Source organism: Pyrus communis, chromosome 9, assembly GCF_041283825.1.
Source record: "Pyrus communis isolate YQ-2024b chromosome 9, ASM4128382v1, whole genome shotgun sequence".
Lineage (NCBI taxonomy): Eukaryota > Viridiplantae > Streptophyta > Magnoliopsida > Rosales > Rosaceae > Pyrus > Pyrus communis.
The window spans coordinates 2,868,511-2,883,561 of record NC_142573.1 but is presented as its reverse complement, the minus strand read 5'-3'; the positions used below and the strand labels follow the sequence as shown (position 1 = coordinate 2,883,561).

Here is a 15,051-nt window from a genome sequence, read left to right as displayed (position 1 = left end):
AATACAGGGGCGACAAAAAAAGCTAATAATATATAGCCTGCTTCTGGATATATAATCATACACAGCACCAAGGCTGTTGGGTAGTTGGCCAGCAAACTCCATCACCACCACCCTCACCTCCCCATTTCATACAACATCACTCATCACACAACTCTCTCTCTCTCTCTCTCTCTCTCTCTCTCTCTCTCTCTCTCTCTCAAGTTTCTTAAACGACATGCTCTTGAAATGACTAAACGTGTCTTTTGATGATTCAAAACGTTTCTGACTATATTTGTCGGAAAAAATTCAAAAGCGTTTATTTACTGTCGAAATATTCTCTAAAGACGCGCCACGAAAGTACTTTCAAGTATTTTGTTTTAAAATGCTTCTAAAAGAAGCACTTGTGTGCGGAAGTACTTCCTACTAGCTTCTATCTCTAAACTTTCCTACTTTTTCTCTCTTCCCTGTCACTGTGCGACTGACTGTCCATTGTCCAACCAGGTACACCGCACCAAACACCATGAAAGCATGAAAGCAACCAACAAACAACAACGGTTACATTTCCCACCTTTTCCTCTTTTCCCAAATCACAAACCCCAAAAATAAAAAACAAAAGCAAAAACAAAAACAGAGAAAGAGAAAAGATGAAGAAAAACAGGGACCCACGTACGCAAATCAATGTCGACTGTGAAAACGATGTTGCTGTTGCTTCCTCTGTTTCCGGTCCGTTAGTCGCGACATCCTCATAATCCCCTCCGCACAATTCGCAATAACCGAGGAGGGAGGAAGACCGGCTCGTTGGGACAACCACCCAAATATGGCCGCCTCTGTTTTCTCGATTTTCTTTGGCTTGAAGAAAATGCGAACCCATTTTTGAGACTGCCCTAACGCTGTAGGGGTGCCCTTCCCCCTTATCGACCCTGCTCCCGATCTCCACCGTTTGATCCCTCGGCGATCTCCCCCCACATTATCCGATCGATAGATGCTGGCGGGATTTGGCGGTGGCGGTGAATGGGTTGCATCAGCTCCAAGAGGGCGGCTGCCACGGCTTCTCCTTGTTACGAGTACTCGGCTGCAGTTTCCCACAATGGCTCCGTCCTCCTCCAGCCCTCTTCATCTTCCTTGAAAAAGGACAACTCCGCCTCCGCCACCACCACCACCAACAACAACGTCAGCCGATCCAAATCCAAACCAAAGTCCAAATCGAACTCTTCGGAATTTAAGAAGAGTGGTAGCAAGAAGGACCCGCAGAATCATCGACCGGGCGACGTGTCGGAGGATCGGAGCTTCGTCGGCGGGAGAGAGTCGAAGAAGAGCAGGAAAGAGAAGGAGGGGTCTTATCACAGCCATAATAGTCACAATGGCGGGAAAGGTAGCACCTTTAGCTTCAGGTTGGGTTTTTCCAGTCGTTCTTCTTTGGAGGCTGAGCAAGTCTCCGCCGGCTGGCCCTCTTGGCTCAGCGCCGCCGCCGGCGAGGCCATTTATGGGTGGATCCCCCTCAAAGCTGATGCTTACGAAAAGTTGGAAAAGGTACATTTTCATGGATCATCTTCCCATTTTCCATTAGTTTTAATGACATTATTAATTAATCACTAATAAATCTAATTGCAAGTGCACATCTTTAGTTTGTTTAAATGTGCAAGCCTTTAAAAACTTGTAATGTGATTTTGTCCTTGATGTAATTCAATGGTAATTTCTAATGCTTTGTCCTACCTTTTTAAAATTTTGAATTTGCTTACAGTTCATTGATTTATGACATTAGTTCATTTCGATGCGTGCAGATTGGACAAGGTACATACAGCAGTGTGTTCCGAGCTAAGGAAGTCGAAACTGGGAGGATTGTTGCACTCAAGAAAGTGCGATTTGACAATTTTCAACCAGAGAGTATTAGGTTTATGGCTCGAGAGATTATGATTCTTCGCAGGCTTGATCATCCGAACATCATGAAATTGGAGGGCATAATAACATCTCGATCATCAAATAGCATATATCTCGTATTCGAGTACATGGAGCACGATCTTGCAGGACTTGTAGCTAGTCCCGAGATCAAATTCAGCGACATGCAGGTTAGTTTCTTGCCTAACAAGTTTTGTTGAACCGTTTGAACGTTGCCAGACAAGTCAATAAGTTTGGTTGGTCTTTCTTCTGTGTAGATTAAATGTTACATGAGGCAGCTATTATCCGCAGTCGAGCACTGTCACTTAAGAGGTATTATGCATCGAGATATCAAGGCCTCGAATATTTTGGTAAACGACAATGGGATTCTAAAGTTGGGAGATTTTGGATTGGCTAATGTCGTTAACTCAAAGAGCAAGCAACCACTGACAAGTCGTGTGGTGACCTTGTGGTACCGTCCTCCTGAACTTTTGATGGGGGCAACTGAGTATGGAGTTTCGGTGGATCTCTGGAGCGTGGGCTGTGTATTTGCAGAACTGTTTCTAGGAAAGCCTATCCTTAAAGGAAGAACTGAGGTGATTACTTACAACGTTAATGTCCAACGCTAAAAGTTTCTCTAATGATGGATTTTAAATAGAGTCCTCCTTAGCAATATGGGATTTAGAATTCGAGATGAAGTTAATAGCTCCCCTCTGGTTTTACAGGTCGAACAACTGCACAAAATTTTCAAGCTTTGTGGTTCGCCGCCTGAAGAATACTGGAAACTGTCAAAGCTTCCTCACGCAACTATGTTTAAACCGCAGCACACTTATGAAAATTCTCTTAGGGAGAGGTGTAAAGAATTTCCAACCACTGCAGTAGACATGTTAGAGAATCTTCTTTCTGTAGAACCTTACAAGCGCGGGACTGTCTCCTCTGCCCTAATGTCCGAGGTACATTTCTTCAAAAATATATACTCTCAAGACTTCATGACGGCAAATTACTTTCAACATTGTTTGAAGAGACGTTCTTAAGAGCATAAAAAATTCTGCCTTTGCTGATTTACTTCTTTGTCTTGGCATCTCTTCTTGCAGTACTTCAAAACAAAGCCTTATGCATGCGATCCATCCCATTTGCCAAAGTATCCTCCTACCAAAGAAATGGATGCTAAAATTCGGGAGGAATCACAAAGGTAAAATTTTTCGTTTAAACTAAGGTTGTAATTCAGATATCAGGAGGACTCTGCGGGTGTTTTCTTTTCTAATTGCGATGTTTACTTAGAAGTGATTTCAATTGTTTACTTAGACGGCTATATTTGTTACATTATTCAGAAAAAAACCTGGTATTCGAGCACGAGAGACAAGGAAACCAAGGAGAGTCCGTAAGGCCTTGCTCGAGTCAAATAGTTCCACTAAATTGGCACCAAAAGAGGTCTTTCTCTATCTCTGTTCATGCTCGCCTGCGCGTGTGGGAGTGTGTGTATTTTTTTATGGAAGCATGAAAGCATGAAGCAAGCGAGTTCTAACTGAGTGATTAATCCTTTGGGTGTGCAGGATGGGCAAGACGAGCATACTCAATCTGCTCGTAGAATGAATGGTGGTCACCCACTTATCCTGAGGGCGAAAGGAGGGCTTCTGCGCCGTGAGTCTAATCTAAAACCGCAATTTGATACAGTTTCGGAGAATTGCGAGTTGAATGCATCACTGGGAGATAGTACATTGTCTTCCGTACAAACCTCAGCAGCAAGCGGCTTTGCATGGGCTAAAAGGGGAACCGAGGATGGTACTAAATCCGCAGTTTCAGACGGCTCGAAAAGTCAGTTCAGTGCACTTGATGCAAATTTCGCAAGGAGTACATATGACCTAAAACAAGGACATAGAACTGGCAGGATGGCTATACGAAAGCTTAGAACTTTCGACGCGTCTGAACTTATTAGTACAGAAGAGCCAGATGATACAGGAAACAACACGGTAAGAACATAGAACAAAACCATCACCTTTGATACAGTTGATCCAAATGCTTTACCCTTAATTACTATGACTTATCCTTCAACAATGTAATAGGATTACATTGCGGAAGAGAAGCGTGACATCGAGTTTTCCGGACCCCTACTATCCCAACCGTGTAGAATCGATGAACACTTGCGAAGGAACGAAAGCCATATACGCCATGTGGCTCGACGATCAAGGTTTGAAAAAGGTACATACGCCAATCTTAATCCCCGAGAAATTTTTAGTTGTGACAAAAATACGGATGATACACCATATGTTTTTATGTAAATGGTGGAGAATTTTATTTTTTAAGTTATTAACTTTTTAACACATATATCTCATCCCATTATGTACCACCCCATATGACGGTCATACTGAAAAATCTCTACTTAATCCCGATGGAGCATAAATTACTACATTATTATACATGTATCATATTACTAAACCACATCACTTATCATTTGTGTTACAGAGATAGAACCCGAATCTTTACAACTTGCTCTTTGAGATGGTCATCTGCAAACGTAATACAAATAGTTGTATATACGACAAAGGCGACGGTGATTTACGTGTCATGAGTTGAACTTAATTTCTTCAAGAGAAATGGTGCAATAGCAGGCAGTGCTTGTTGAATCAAGCAATCAAAATCCTCAGGTATTGGAGCTCGGAAGGCATTTTTATCTTGCGACAAAATTTCATGAGTCAAATACGCTCTCTGAATCATGAACCAAAGAAAGAAAAAAAATCACAAATGTACAACATCATAGGCATTTTAGTAAACATCTTGTCTCTCTGGGCCTCTGATCTCTAGGCTTACCATTTTGCCCTTTTCATTTTTCAAGTGCTCAAATCTCTTTTTCTTGAATGATTTGGTGGGCATCTTAAAATTTTTATTTATTTAAAAGTAAATATATATTATGATTAAAGTCTAAAGACAACCTCTGCCATGTTTGTTTGTTTGATTTGTTTGAGAATGATATCTCTAAATTACTCTTAACTCACGCTGTGGAGATTAAAACTCCGGTTTCACAATACTTTATTTAAAAGTAAATATATATTATGATTAAAGTCTAAAGACAACCTCTGCCATGTTTGTTTGTTTGGTTTGTTTGAGAATGATATCTCTAAATTACTCTTAACTCACGCTGTGGAGATTAAAACTCGGGTTTCACAATACTTTAATCAATTGACTTAACTTGCGTGTAAAGAAAAAATCATAACATCATGACCAATTAACCTAACTAATGCGCTGGAGATTAAAACCGAGTTCCACAATACCCTAAGCAACCATCGAGTGCAAAGAGTCATAATATTATAACTAATTGACCTAACTCACGACTCGTTTATCTAATTTAATTGTTTTTTGTCAAAATTTGTAATTTCCGTGTGGGATACTGAAATACGGGGAAAATTAAAAAAAAATATTAATAATAAACGACAAAAATCAGAGACCGTGAACAAAATGAACAGCGATTAGATTACCCAAAAAACCCTCAAATCGAAAGAAATAAATGGTTTTTAAAAGCAAGAAATTGGGTTTCAGAGAAAAAAGAATTGATTTTCATAGATTTTAGAAGCAAGAAAATTAGGGTTTTAGAGAAAAAAAAAAGGAAAGAGATTTGAGATGTAGGGCAAACAGACAGCGCATGCTGCACAAACTGGAGCAGCAGAGCGGCCATGGAACCCCCAACCGCAACCTCCCCGTTAAGAAAGAGGTTGGGTCGTTAATGTGCGCCCAACGCACTAACGTGCGCCACGAATAAACCTCTCCCGTGGAATACCACGCCGCCTCTTCCTTAAGAGGGAAGCGCCCGGCCTCGGGCACCATTTTCTCTTCTGCCTTCCTCCTCCACCCCTTTTATAGTGAAACCCTAAACCATGTAACAGAACCAAATTTCCTAATATGCCCTCGCATATTCAAACTTACCTTTCAATTTTTAAGGAAAAATAATAATAAGAGCTTGAAAATTTTGAGTTTTAACAATAAGGATAAAATAAAAAGTAACATGAATATTACCATGATTGAATTTTTAGTGTAAAAATATGTTTTTTTTGTTAAAGTGAACAGTATCGTGAGTTTTTGTTAAAGTTCTCTATTTTTTATCCAACAAATATAAAATTTTAATACACTAACGTCATCATTTTACTAATAAAAAGATAAATTGTTGATTCGCTCCAAAAAATATTACTTGAGTGAAAAATAACTACACTAAACACTAGACCGTAATACCTATCAGTTCTACAATTCGGTTTTATTTTGGATATCCTTTTCTTTTTTGTTGTAATTTGGATACGTTGGATACCGATTCAAATCGGATCTGCCCACCCCAATTGGTTGGGTATGAACTTATGATGTATCAATTCCATATTAGTTGTGATATACAAGGGACTTGAAGGAGAAGATGGCATACAAGTAATCAAACATTAGACCTCAATCCTAATAAATCCTAAATCCTAAAGTAGCTTATTTAAGACTCGTTTGGAAATGCTTTTAAAATGATTGAAAATGTTTTTGGTAAAACTGATTTGGTTTTTGGAAGAAGCATCATATATGTATTTTTTGCAAGAAGCACTTGAAATGCTTTTTCAGAATCCACTTAAATTATTACTAAGATTGATTTCATAAACTTTGTCAGCAAAAACGTTTTCAATCATTTTAAAAGCACTTTCAAACAAGCACTTAATCACCATTATTGAAACGGTATATAGGAACACTTCCATGGCTACAATGACAAACATCTCTTTTTCTTTTGATTTACAGAAGGGTATCTTGACCATCAATGTCGCCGGCAACGTGTGTATGCCGGGTCACTCGAAATGACATCCCCTGCATCTCATCATCTATATCATTCATCCTCAACGGTCACTAGACTCGGTATTTGGCCGTGATCAACAAAATCGATCTTGTTCAGCCTCATACAACACAGCACTTGCTCTGGTAGCTCTTCCTGTTTTTGTGCCTATAAAAAGCGCGAAAACATCAAGTTAGTAACACGAAAACAATTTGCAGTCAGACCGATGAATATGACAGCATTAGTGAATGTGACAAGATTTCTGGTTACCTGGATGGTCAAACCCATGTCCAGAATTCCGTTTTTTAGACGCTCTCTAAAGGATTCGAGACCCTTCCTCGATATGTAGCTGAAGCGATGAATGTCCAGATCAATCTCAAAGTAATTAGGGCCCTGCATGTGAAAGTGCTTGATGAAGTCACACACACCGTATTTTTTGCTATTGTAAAACTTAGCAATGTCAAAGGTTCAATGCTTACCTTATAAAAATTGTGCTGAGGACGCGAAAGAACTGGTTTTTCGTTATATGCATTTACAAGCTTCTTTTCAGCAGAACTCAGACCGAGGTCCTCAGGATTAACCACCCCAGCCATGATCTTTAGCCTTTCTCTAAAAGGTACAACGGAGTCCTTTGCAAATCCTTTAACCTTTTCCGTTTCATCGTCAACCAATTTCTGAAACATTATTCACATAGATAAATAAACCTGAGTATATAGTACCAATAGATAATCCAAATGTTAAGTTTATCACGCAAGAGTTAATCGAAATGAAGTTACCTTGATGCTGTCCTGGAATTGAGGAGAGATGTCTTTCTCAAAACTCTCAGAAATTTTGAAATACATTACAAGACTCATCCCCTCTCCATCACTATCACCGAGGAACATTGCAGTGGGATAAGTAGGCAACTGCAACAACGCAGAGGGTAATATCATAAGAAACTGTTGAGGACAGTGTAAATAACAAAGCATACCAACATAATTTAGTTCTCTGAAAGTACCTGTATATTTACAATGAGGAGTGAAGGCACTTTTCCGTCGGCTTTTACTTTGGGAAGCTCAAGATGCTGGGCAATGTGATGTATCTTCTTGGGGCACACAAATAAATCAACACCTATTGGAGTATATGGACTGTAGTTTGGAGCAGGTGACTTTCGTTTATCCCTGATAAACAGAAATAGTATTTCTCATTAGAGCAAAGAAAAACCGAAAAGAGTAACTAGTTTCAAATTCAGTCAAGGTTGGTTTTAAGAAAAAAAAACCAAAATCATACTTGAAATAGTTCTCGCCCCGGAGTTTGAAAGTTGAGGGTGGAATCTCAGACCAAGATCCTGAAGTCAGCTTCTCTACTTTACAACATGGAATGATACATCCTGGTCTAGGACAATACAGAAACCTTTTTGATTGACCTGCGGATTTATCATTGCTATGTTCAGTAACATAGATGTACAACAATCTCAAAACTTAATTGTACTCAAAGACATAAAGTATTCGATTACTTACATTGTTCAATGGTTTCGTCCGCATCACACGATCTCCTCTTAAAAGAAAGCCTGAAAACTGCTGATGGCTTTCTTTGGGCCTGTGGAGCCAAACTCTGCGCACTTAATATCTTATCGTTGAAACTTACAGAAGGTATCATTCGAGGCAAGCCAGATTTAAGCATATTGCCTTGAATCTTTTCATTAGAATCACGTCGATCCTCCCTAAGTCCTTTAAAGCTTCCATAAGAATGATCCAGAATATTCTTCCTCTTGCTACGAACTTCGTCATCCTTCCCCATGAACTTATCCGATTTACCTCCATCTATTTTTGTATAGCTTTGGTATTCTTCATACTTACACCCGTTATCTACAAAGCGTGCAGATCTTTCGAACTGAACTACTTGGCCACCTGAGATATTCCCAATGGGATTGCCTGCTAATGGAAAACCATCTGTAGAACAGGGAAGAAAATTAAAAACAAGACAAAACATTTTCCAATAAGTAGCTCATAAAATTACTTCAGTAGTATTGACATTTCGCAATAAAACAAGACGAGAGTAATGTCTATATGCTGTGTTTGTGAATGTGTGTATGTAGTTGTAGGTCGATGGCCAATACCTCCGTGTATACTAATAAATTCATCGTCCGAGTCAGATTCCAGAATACTCACTGAGTCGAACCAAGTTTCTTCTTGGCAAATTACTGCAAGTGAATAATTTTCAAAATATGAGATTCAAGAGCTAAGAATTTTTCTAGTCAGCATTTTCGGTTGAAAGACAGTTGAAATCTGATGAAAAAAAAAAAAGAACAACCATTCGAATCATATTGGCGGTGCCACTGCATCTGGGTGAGTTGGAACGTAGAATTAGAAACCTTAGATCTTCTGTGAGTAGTTGTTGCACCATTCTCAAAGTCCGCAAGAACAAACTCACTCACAGAATAATCAGTTACGCGAGCTCCTGCATCGCTGTTTCTCTTCTTGGTACCATCAGAAGCAGAGCAGGTTATCTTTCCATGGCGTTTGTTGACCCTCTGACGGTGTTTCTTCCGTGATTTAATTGTTCTGGACGGGGTTGACACACAACCACCCATTGCAGCTTTTAAATCATGCAAATCCGAACTACTGCGAAGTCTTCATAAAGTCCTCCAATTGGTGTGCCTACAATGAACTGAAACAAAATACATCAGAGAAGAACAAAAGAATTCTCGGAAAGCAGTTTCTTAGATCGTAAACAATCCAGACAACACAATCAATTTGTTCATCATGATAATCCATTAACATAAATTTTTAATCCCAAATTTTAGTCCCGGCTCACAAGAACACAAGCATGACCAAAAAGTTGGTACAAATCACCTCAATAAAAACTCAACATAACCTTATTCCCTATAACTTTTTTATCAGCTAAAACAAATACCATCAATATCAGTGTTTAAGTAAGATAAGATGATAGATGATCGGCTGTAAAATCTATCGACAACACCTGTGTTTTAAAACTTGTGACTTCTTTGCAAAACTTCTTCACTGAATGAAAATGTTCATCACTGTAATATTCTATTAAAATATGATTATATTATCTTAAATAACAAGCTATCAAATTAAGTATGCCTATAGATGCTAATATGATATTTGGAAAGCAATTAGGAAATGGATTAGAGTAATGTATCTTGGATGTTTTAACTCACATTTGACTTGAAACAACTGATCTAATCTCAGAATTCCAACATAAATAATGGCTTAAAAAACTTCAAAAATATATGAAAAATGAAAACAAACAGAAAGATGCAAAAGAACATCACTGCTGATGCTGATATAACAAAAAAATATGCAAATTTCATAGCATAGATTCTGAAAGGTTGCAGAATTACATACCCAGAAAACAATTCTGCATCCCTTTTATGAATTTTCAAACTGGCAGAAGCATACATATAAAGGAAGAGAGAGAGAGAGAGAGACCTTTGAGTTTGAGTTTCAAGGAAGCTTCAGTTTTAACTTCCACAAAAGATATTAAAATTGCAAAAGGTAGAAGAAACGGTAGGGGACCCCACTTCCAAAGATGTTAAAGAAGACAAATGAACAGGAAAGCAAGCAATCATCATAAATAAAAATTGAAGTGCTTATTAATAAAAAGGAATAGACCGATCATTCGTCCCATCACAAGGACAATAAAAGCGTCAAAATGTGACGTTTCGTGGATAAAAAGTATACAAAAACCCAACAAACAAATATGAAGTAGAAACATACAACAAAATGCATTTCCACAAAAAAAAAAAAATTGGGAAATTTAAACTAAATGCAAGATATGGAAAGTGATAGACTTTGAACTGTTTATAAGTGCTTTTAAAATGACTGAAAGTGTTTTTAGAGAAAATGTTTCTTAGTTCAAAATCACTTAAAATTGGCAAGAAGCACAAAAGCACTTGGATGAAACTGAAGATTTGGAGCTGTGAATAAAAAGCCAGAAAGTCAAACGCAATCAAAGTCCAAAAAATAGGAAAAGTTCCAAAATTTGAGGGGGAAAGAAACTAATGCAGGAAATGGAAAGTGAGAAACTTAACATATATGAAAATAAATATATGAAACTTTGGAGAGAAACCAGAAAATCTAAACCAATCAATGGCCAAAAAATAGACAGATAAGAGATCATTTAAAACATCAAACTTTACCTTGTTGCCAGAATGCCGCAGACTCCCTCTCTCTGAAACAACAAAAACAGAGAGAGGGACAGAGATTCCGACTCATCCGACAATGTCGGATCCGGGTCCGATGCTAGAACTAGCTGCTTGTCTTTCTTGAAGCTTGGATAAGTTAAATTACAAACAAATAAATGAACCCTCTAAATATTTGTGAAAGAAGAAGAACAGGAGAAATGGTGAGGAGGGTTTGATTTATATATAAAATGAGCAGAAGTGTTGTTTTGCAGAGGGGTTCGGTGGGTGTTTCGATGTTCGTATCGTATGCATTATTGGCCTTGAGTTTAGCAAATTGTGTCCGAGATTTCGGTGGGAGAAACAGAGAGAAAGAGAGAGAGAGAGAGGAGGGAGACAGAGGGAGAGGGAGAGGGAGAGAGAACTGATTTTTCCCATTTGTTTTTTGTTTACGAAGATTTAACTTTTCTAGATATCTTGTTCCTATCTGTCCTATGAAATATGAATTTGTTAATTTCCTTGGTTGTTAAAATGTTAACTCCTATTTCTAAAAATGCTTAATTGATAGATTCGCGCACACGAGATATAAATTTATTTAAACAGAAAATGACAGTGTGACGATATCTCAGGTTACTTACTAATTTAATACAATATTTTTTATTACTTTGTCGGTATAATCTCCTTTATTTGATGAGTATAGTGTGCTATGAATCTACTACAATGCATGTACAATGATGATCTGATTAATACAAAAGACGCTATTTAAGGTTGAAAACATACAAATTTAATTTAATTAGATTCAAAATGTATCATGATGTGAGGACCATTCGAATTATAAGCTCTATAATTATGCAAAACATTTCATATCTCTAATCTATTTTTGCAATATTCTAATTGTTCTCGGGTCCTAGTTCAATTATGTCGACTTCCATGTGTTTATAAGTCAAACGGAATTTGAAGATCTCAATCCGTCATCTTGGTCTAATCTTTTGGAAACCGCAAAATCACGTGTGTTAACATGTAGTTAAGGACCAAACTGCTAACATACTTTCTAATCAAGTAAGTTTCGCATACAATATCGAGTTTATCTTGGTTTTTTTTTTTTAATTTAAAAAGAAGACCAGTTGGTGGCTTCGCCACGATAGTCACTCTTTTAAGGGCCAGAAAGACTCATAAAAGCATTTGAACCTGCTTTAGCTACCATTGTGTGATTCACTAATATTAGGAATCGAATCGAGAATATGTCGTGTGGAATATAGGCCAAGACTTACTTTGGCTGAAGAAAATAACAATAATGTTGCTAATATATGTGTATAACATTGTTATTTAATGATTGGTTCATTGTATAATAATTCGTAAATATTATACATAATCTACTTCAATTTTCTTTTTTTCTCTCAACCTATCAAAAATTCAATGTGCTATGAATTGGCATGGGCCACATGGTCACACATGTTACTCCTGCTATATTAATGTGACAATTGCACAATTATATGGTTTTACAGGTCCATCCAGCTGCTTTTGTTTCCCTACTTGTTCTTCTTCGCTCTTTTCTGGCCTCACAGACTCACAAGTCTACAAAATTATACCTGTTTTTGGATAAAAACACCAACTGCTATCAATGCTTACAAGTTACAAGCAACATCCATGAAATTTCACCATACTTTTCATCGAATTTTCCTTATATTTTATATTATATAACCTTTTATGGTTAATTTTCTTTTTTACAAGTTACAAATATTATATACATGACGAAAAGTTTTGTTTAAGCTCGGACAATGGATCCCCATGCATGGGACATCATAAGTCATGCTAATTAAAGTGAGGCAAGTAGGGCAACCTAACACCGTCTAAGCAGTTGGAAGTGCTGAAAAGCTAGATAGGCCTTTTTTCTGAAAGATGTGATATTACTTTTGTTAAACTGTAAATTGTGAGTGGCATGAATAAAGATCGATGGAGATGTTAGTGCCATTTTTTCATGAGATTCACGTCAAGAAAAGGATAATCTATAACGATGATCTATCGATGCCCTTCGTATATATAGAATGGGTAATATTAGAGAGATCAAATTTGAAGATCAAATTGTAAACTAAATAACGTATAACCAATAAGAATAAGCACGTTTATCAAAGTGTAAGTAATAAGCCAATCATCAACTTCTATGTCCTTTAGTTTTCAAAACTTTGTCTAAAGCATCTTAAGAAATAGAAAGTAAGTACGTTAATCAACACATAAATAATAATCCAATTATCAACAACCATATCATTTAGTTTACAAATTTTAATGTTGAAATTTAGTCTCTTTAACATTACCCATGTACATAATATGTGTGTATAGAGAGAGGGTTTCTAGGTTTTGGTTAGCCACATTTAAAGAAAATGTGGATACTATTTATTTGGTCAATATATTATTTACATCCATATCGCGTCGTTATTGTTGCTACTGTTGATATTGTGAAGTTACAAAATATTATTATGCCCTCAATAAAGTTGTTCACTTTTACAATTGGTTGAGATATATTTGCACGCATGACCGAAATTAGCAACCAATAATTCAAACCTAATGATAATTAAGTATAGTTTTCCAATTCTAGCTACGCAGTCGATGTATGAGAAATGACAGCAACAGCATATCAGCAGATGAATTGGGGAGGGGCAGAAGCTTTGCAGAATTAATATGCTGATCAAAGTATAAAACCAAACTTAAAGTTTGTTCAAGAGAATGCTTGGAAACTTCATGTGCGTTAAACATAATCTTCCAGTTCTTAATTATCCGTCCTTTTCCTTCTATAGGGCTGGAAATCCTGCATGTATACGACCGAGTTCTTACGTTTCATGTAGGTTGAGTCCTTGGTTTCGTATGTATTATGCGTTTTCATCGAGTCAACTCAGACAATAACTAGATCTAGTTGCTTCGTTTTTTCGGTTAATGGCACGAAATAGAGCACGAAGAATGCAACTAGCTAAGCACACATCAATGGCAACAAGCTGACATCTTCACCAAACTGTTCACGGTTGCTGCAGATCATGACATTTCTACCTAATTGATGAACATCCTTGGTGATGGCATCTAGGAGCGCAATGTTCGTTACACAGCCCCATAAACTTCAGAAAAAAAAAACACTCGAATCGCTGAACCTATAATTTTCTAGGTGAAGGAAAACCATACCTGAATTCACAAAGATGTCTCCGAATCTTGTTGTGTTCGCAATTGGGAATTGAAGCTTTGGCTTCTTTCAGCTTCGTGCTTGTGCCTCGTTCGCGAGGAAGAGAAAGCAGAAGAGTAAATTGTAGCAATGTTCTTTTAATTTTAATTAAATTGAAGCAATGGTCATTAAACTAAAAATCCATTACCATGGATCTCTCAACTCATCAAAATGTGTAACTATGATCATTTTCGTCAATTTCGTCAAAATTTTGTCAAAATGAGTTATGTTGGATGAACTATTGCTATAATTGGGATCCCTCAACTCATCAAAACTTGTAATTATAATCTTTTTCGTCAACTTCATTAGAATTTTGTTAAAATGAGTTATGTTGGAATGACCGTTGCTATAATTGGGTTAAAATTGAGGGACCATTTATCTAGTTGGGTTAAAGTTGAGGGACCAATAGAAATGAATTTTTAGTTTAGGGACCATAGTTGCAGGTTTTGATAAGTTTAGGGTGCGTTTGTTGCACCGGACTGTCTCGGACTAGATTAGCTTCAGGGATTAAGCTGGACTGGCTTAGACTAGATTAAGCTGGACTAGTTTAGTGAAGCGTTTGGTGCAGTGTCGGACTAAGAAGTTGGATAATTATCTAACTCAAATATTATATTATTTTATCTATATTTATTAATATTTTATTATTAATTTATCATTTTATTTGTTTCTAGAATCATATATTCTTCTGTAAGGGCCAAATTTTTTTATTTATTTATTCCTAAAATAATCTCTCTCTACCCTATTCCTCTTTTCCTCCGCCATTCTCCCTCTCATCTCCTTCTTTTTATTCTGTTTCTCCATTTTTCCAAAATATTCTTCCTCTCTCTGCAACTTCTCCCTATTTTCTTCCGGCAACTCTCTCCTCCCCCTCTCCTTTTTTTCCCTTCGTCCACTTTATCCCTAACCTCTCCCTCTTTTCCTTATGCAGAAGATTCGCATGGAGGATTCATCGGAGCTCTCCACGCAGTGCCTCCTGATTTTCTCGAAAAATCTCAGGATTCTCTGGTGATTTTGCCTTTTTGTTTTGAATTTATGTGGGGATTTGCAGGTGCTTGAGCATTTGGTACGCTTTTGGTCCCGACT

General features: G+C 37.3%; 2 protein-coding genes across 3 annotated transcripts; one reads left to right on the top strand and one right to left on the bottom strand.

Moving 5' to 3' along the window:
- The first annotated feature begins 84 nt into the window (after window positions 1-84).
- On the top strand, window positions 85-4,678 carry LOC137739954 (cyclin-dependent kinase C-2 C-like). Its single transcript, XM_068479710.2, has 9 exons — window positions 85-1,509; window positions 1,761-2,045; window positions 2,133-2,450; window positions 2,580-2,807; window positions 2,949-3,046; window positions 3,186-3,285; window positions 3,408-3,824; window positions 3,918-4,053; window positions 4,318-4,678. The coding sequence occupies exons 1-9, from the start codon at window positions 991-993 to the stop codon at window positions 4,350-4,352; spliced, it is 2,136 nt and encodes a 711-aa protein (XP_068335811.2). The 5' UTR covers window positions 85-990; the 3' UTR covers window positions 4,353-4,678.
- Window positions 4,679-6,473: 1,795 nt separating this feature from the next.
- Window positions 6,474-11,209, bottom strand: LOC137738628 (uncharacterized). Of its 2 annotated transcripts, none has more exons than XM_088700620.1 (10): window positions 10,782-11,209; window positions 8,930-9,286; window positions 8,736-8,819; window positions 8,137-8,568; window positions 7,907-8,042; window positions 7,635-7,797; window positions 7,414-7,542; window positions 7,117-7,311; window positions 6,908-7,030; window positions 6,474-6,805 (listed from the first exon to the last, which is right to left on the bottom strand). In XM_088700620.1, the coding sequence occupies exons 2-10, from the start codon at window positions 9,207-9,209 to the stop codon at window positions 6,692-6,694; spliced, it is 1,656 nt and encodes a 551-aa protein (XP_088556746.1). In that variant the 5' UTR covers window positions 9,210-9,286; window positions 10,782-11,209; the 3' UTR covers window positions 6,474-6,691. The 2 variants fall into 2 exon arrangements, with proteins under 2 accessions (XP_088556746.1, XP_088556745.1); XM_088700619.1 differs by lacking the exon at window positions 10,782-11,209 and adding an exon at window positions 9,988-10,173.
- Between the last annotated feature and the right edge of the window lie 3,842 nt (window positions 11,210-15,051).

Coding starts and splice junctions, on each gene's coding strand:
- LOC137739954 (XM_068479710.2), top strand. CDS start 991: ATGGGTTGCATCAGCTCCAAGAGGGCGGCTGCCACGGCTTCTCCTTGT. Junction 1,510..1,760: donor CTTACGAAAAGTTGGAAAAG/GTACATTTTCAT, acceptor CGATGCGTGCAG/ATTGGACAAGGTACATACAG. Junction 4,054..4,317: donor ACGATCAAGGTTTGAAAAAG/GTACATACGCCA, acceptor TTTGTGTTACAG/AGATAGAACCCGAATCTTTA.
- LOC137738628 (XM_088700620.1), bottom strand. CDS start 9,209: ATGGGTGGTTGTGTGTCAACCCCGTCCAGAACAATTAAATCACGGAAG. Junction 8,569..8,735: donor ATTTATTAGTATACACGGAG/GTATTGGCCATC, acceptor CCTGTTCTACAG/ATGGTTTTCCATTAGCAGGC. Junction 7,798..7,906: donor CGGGGCGAGAACTATTTCAA/GTATGATTTTGG, acceptor TCTGTTTATCAG/GGATAAACGAAAGTCACCTG.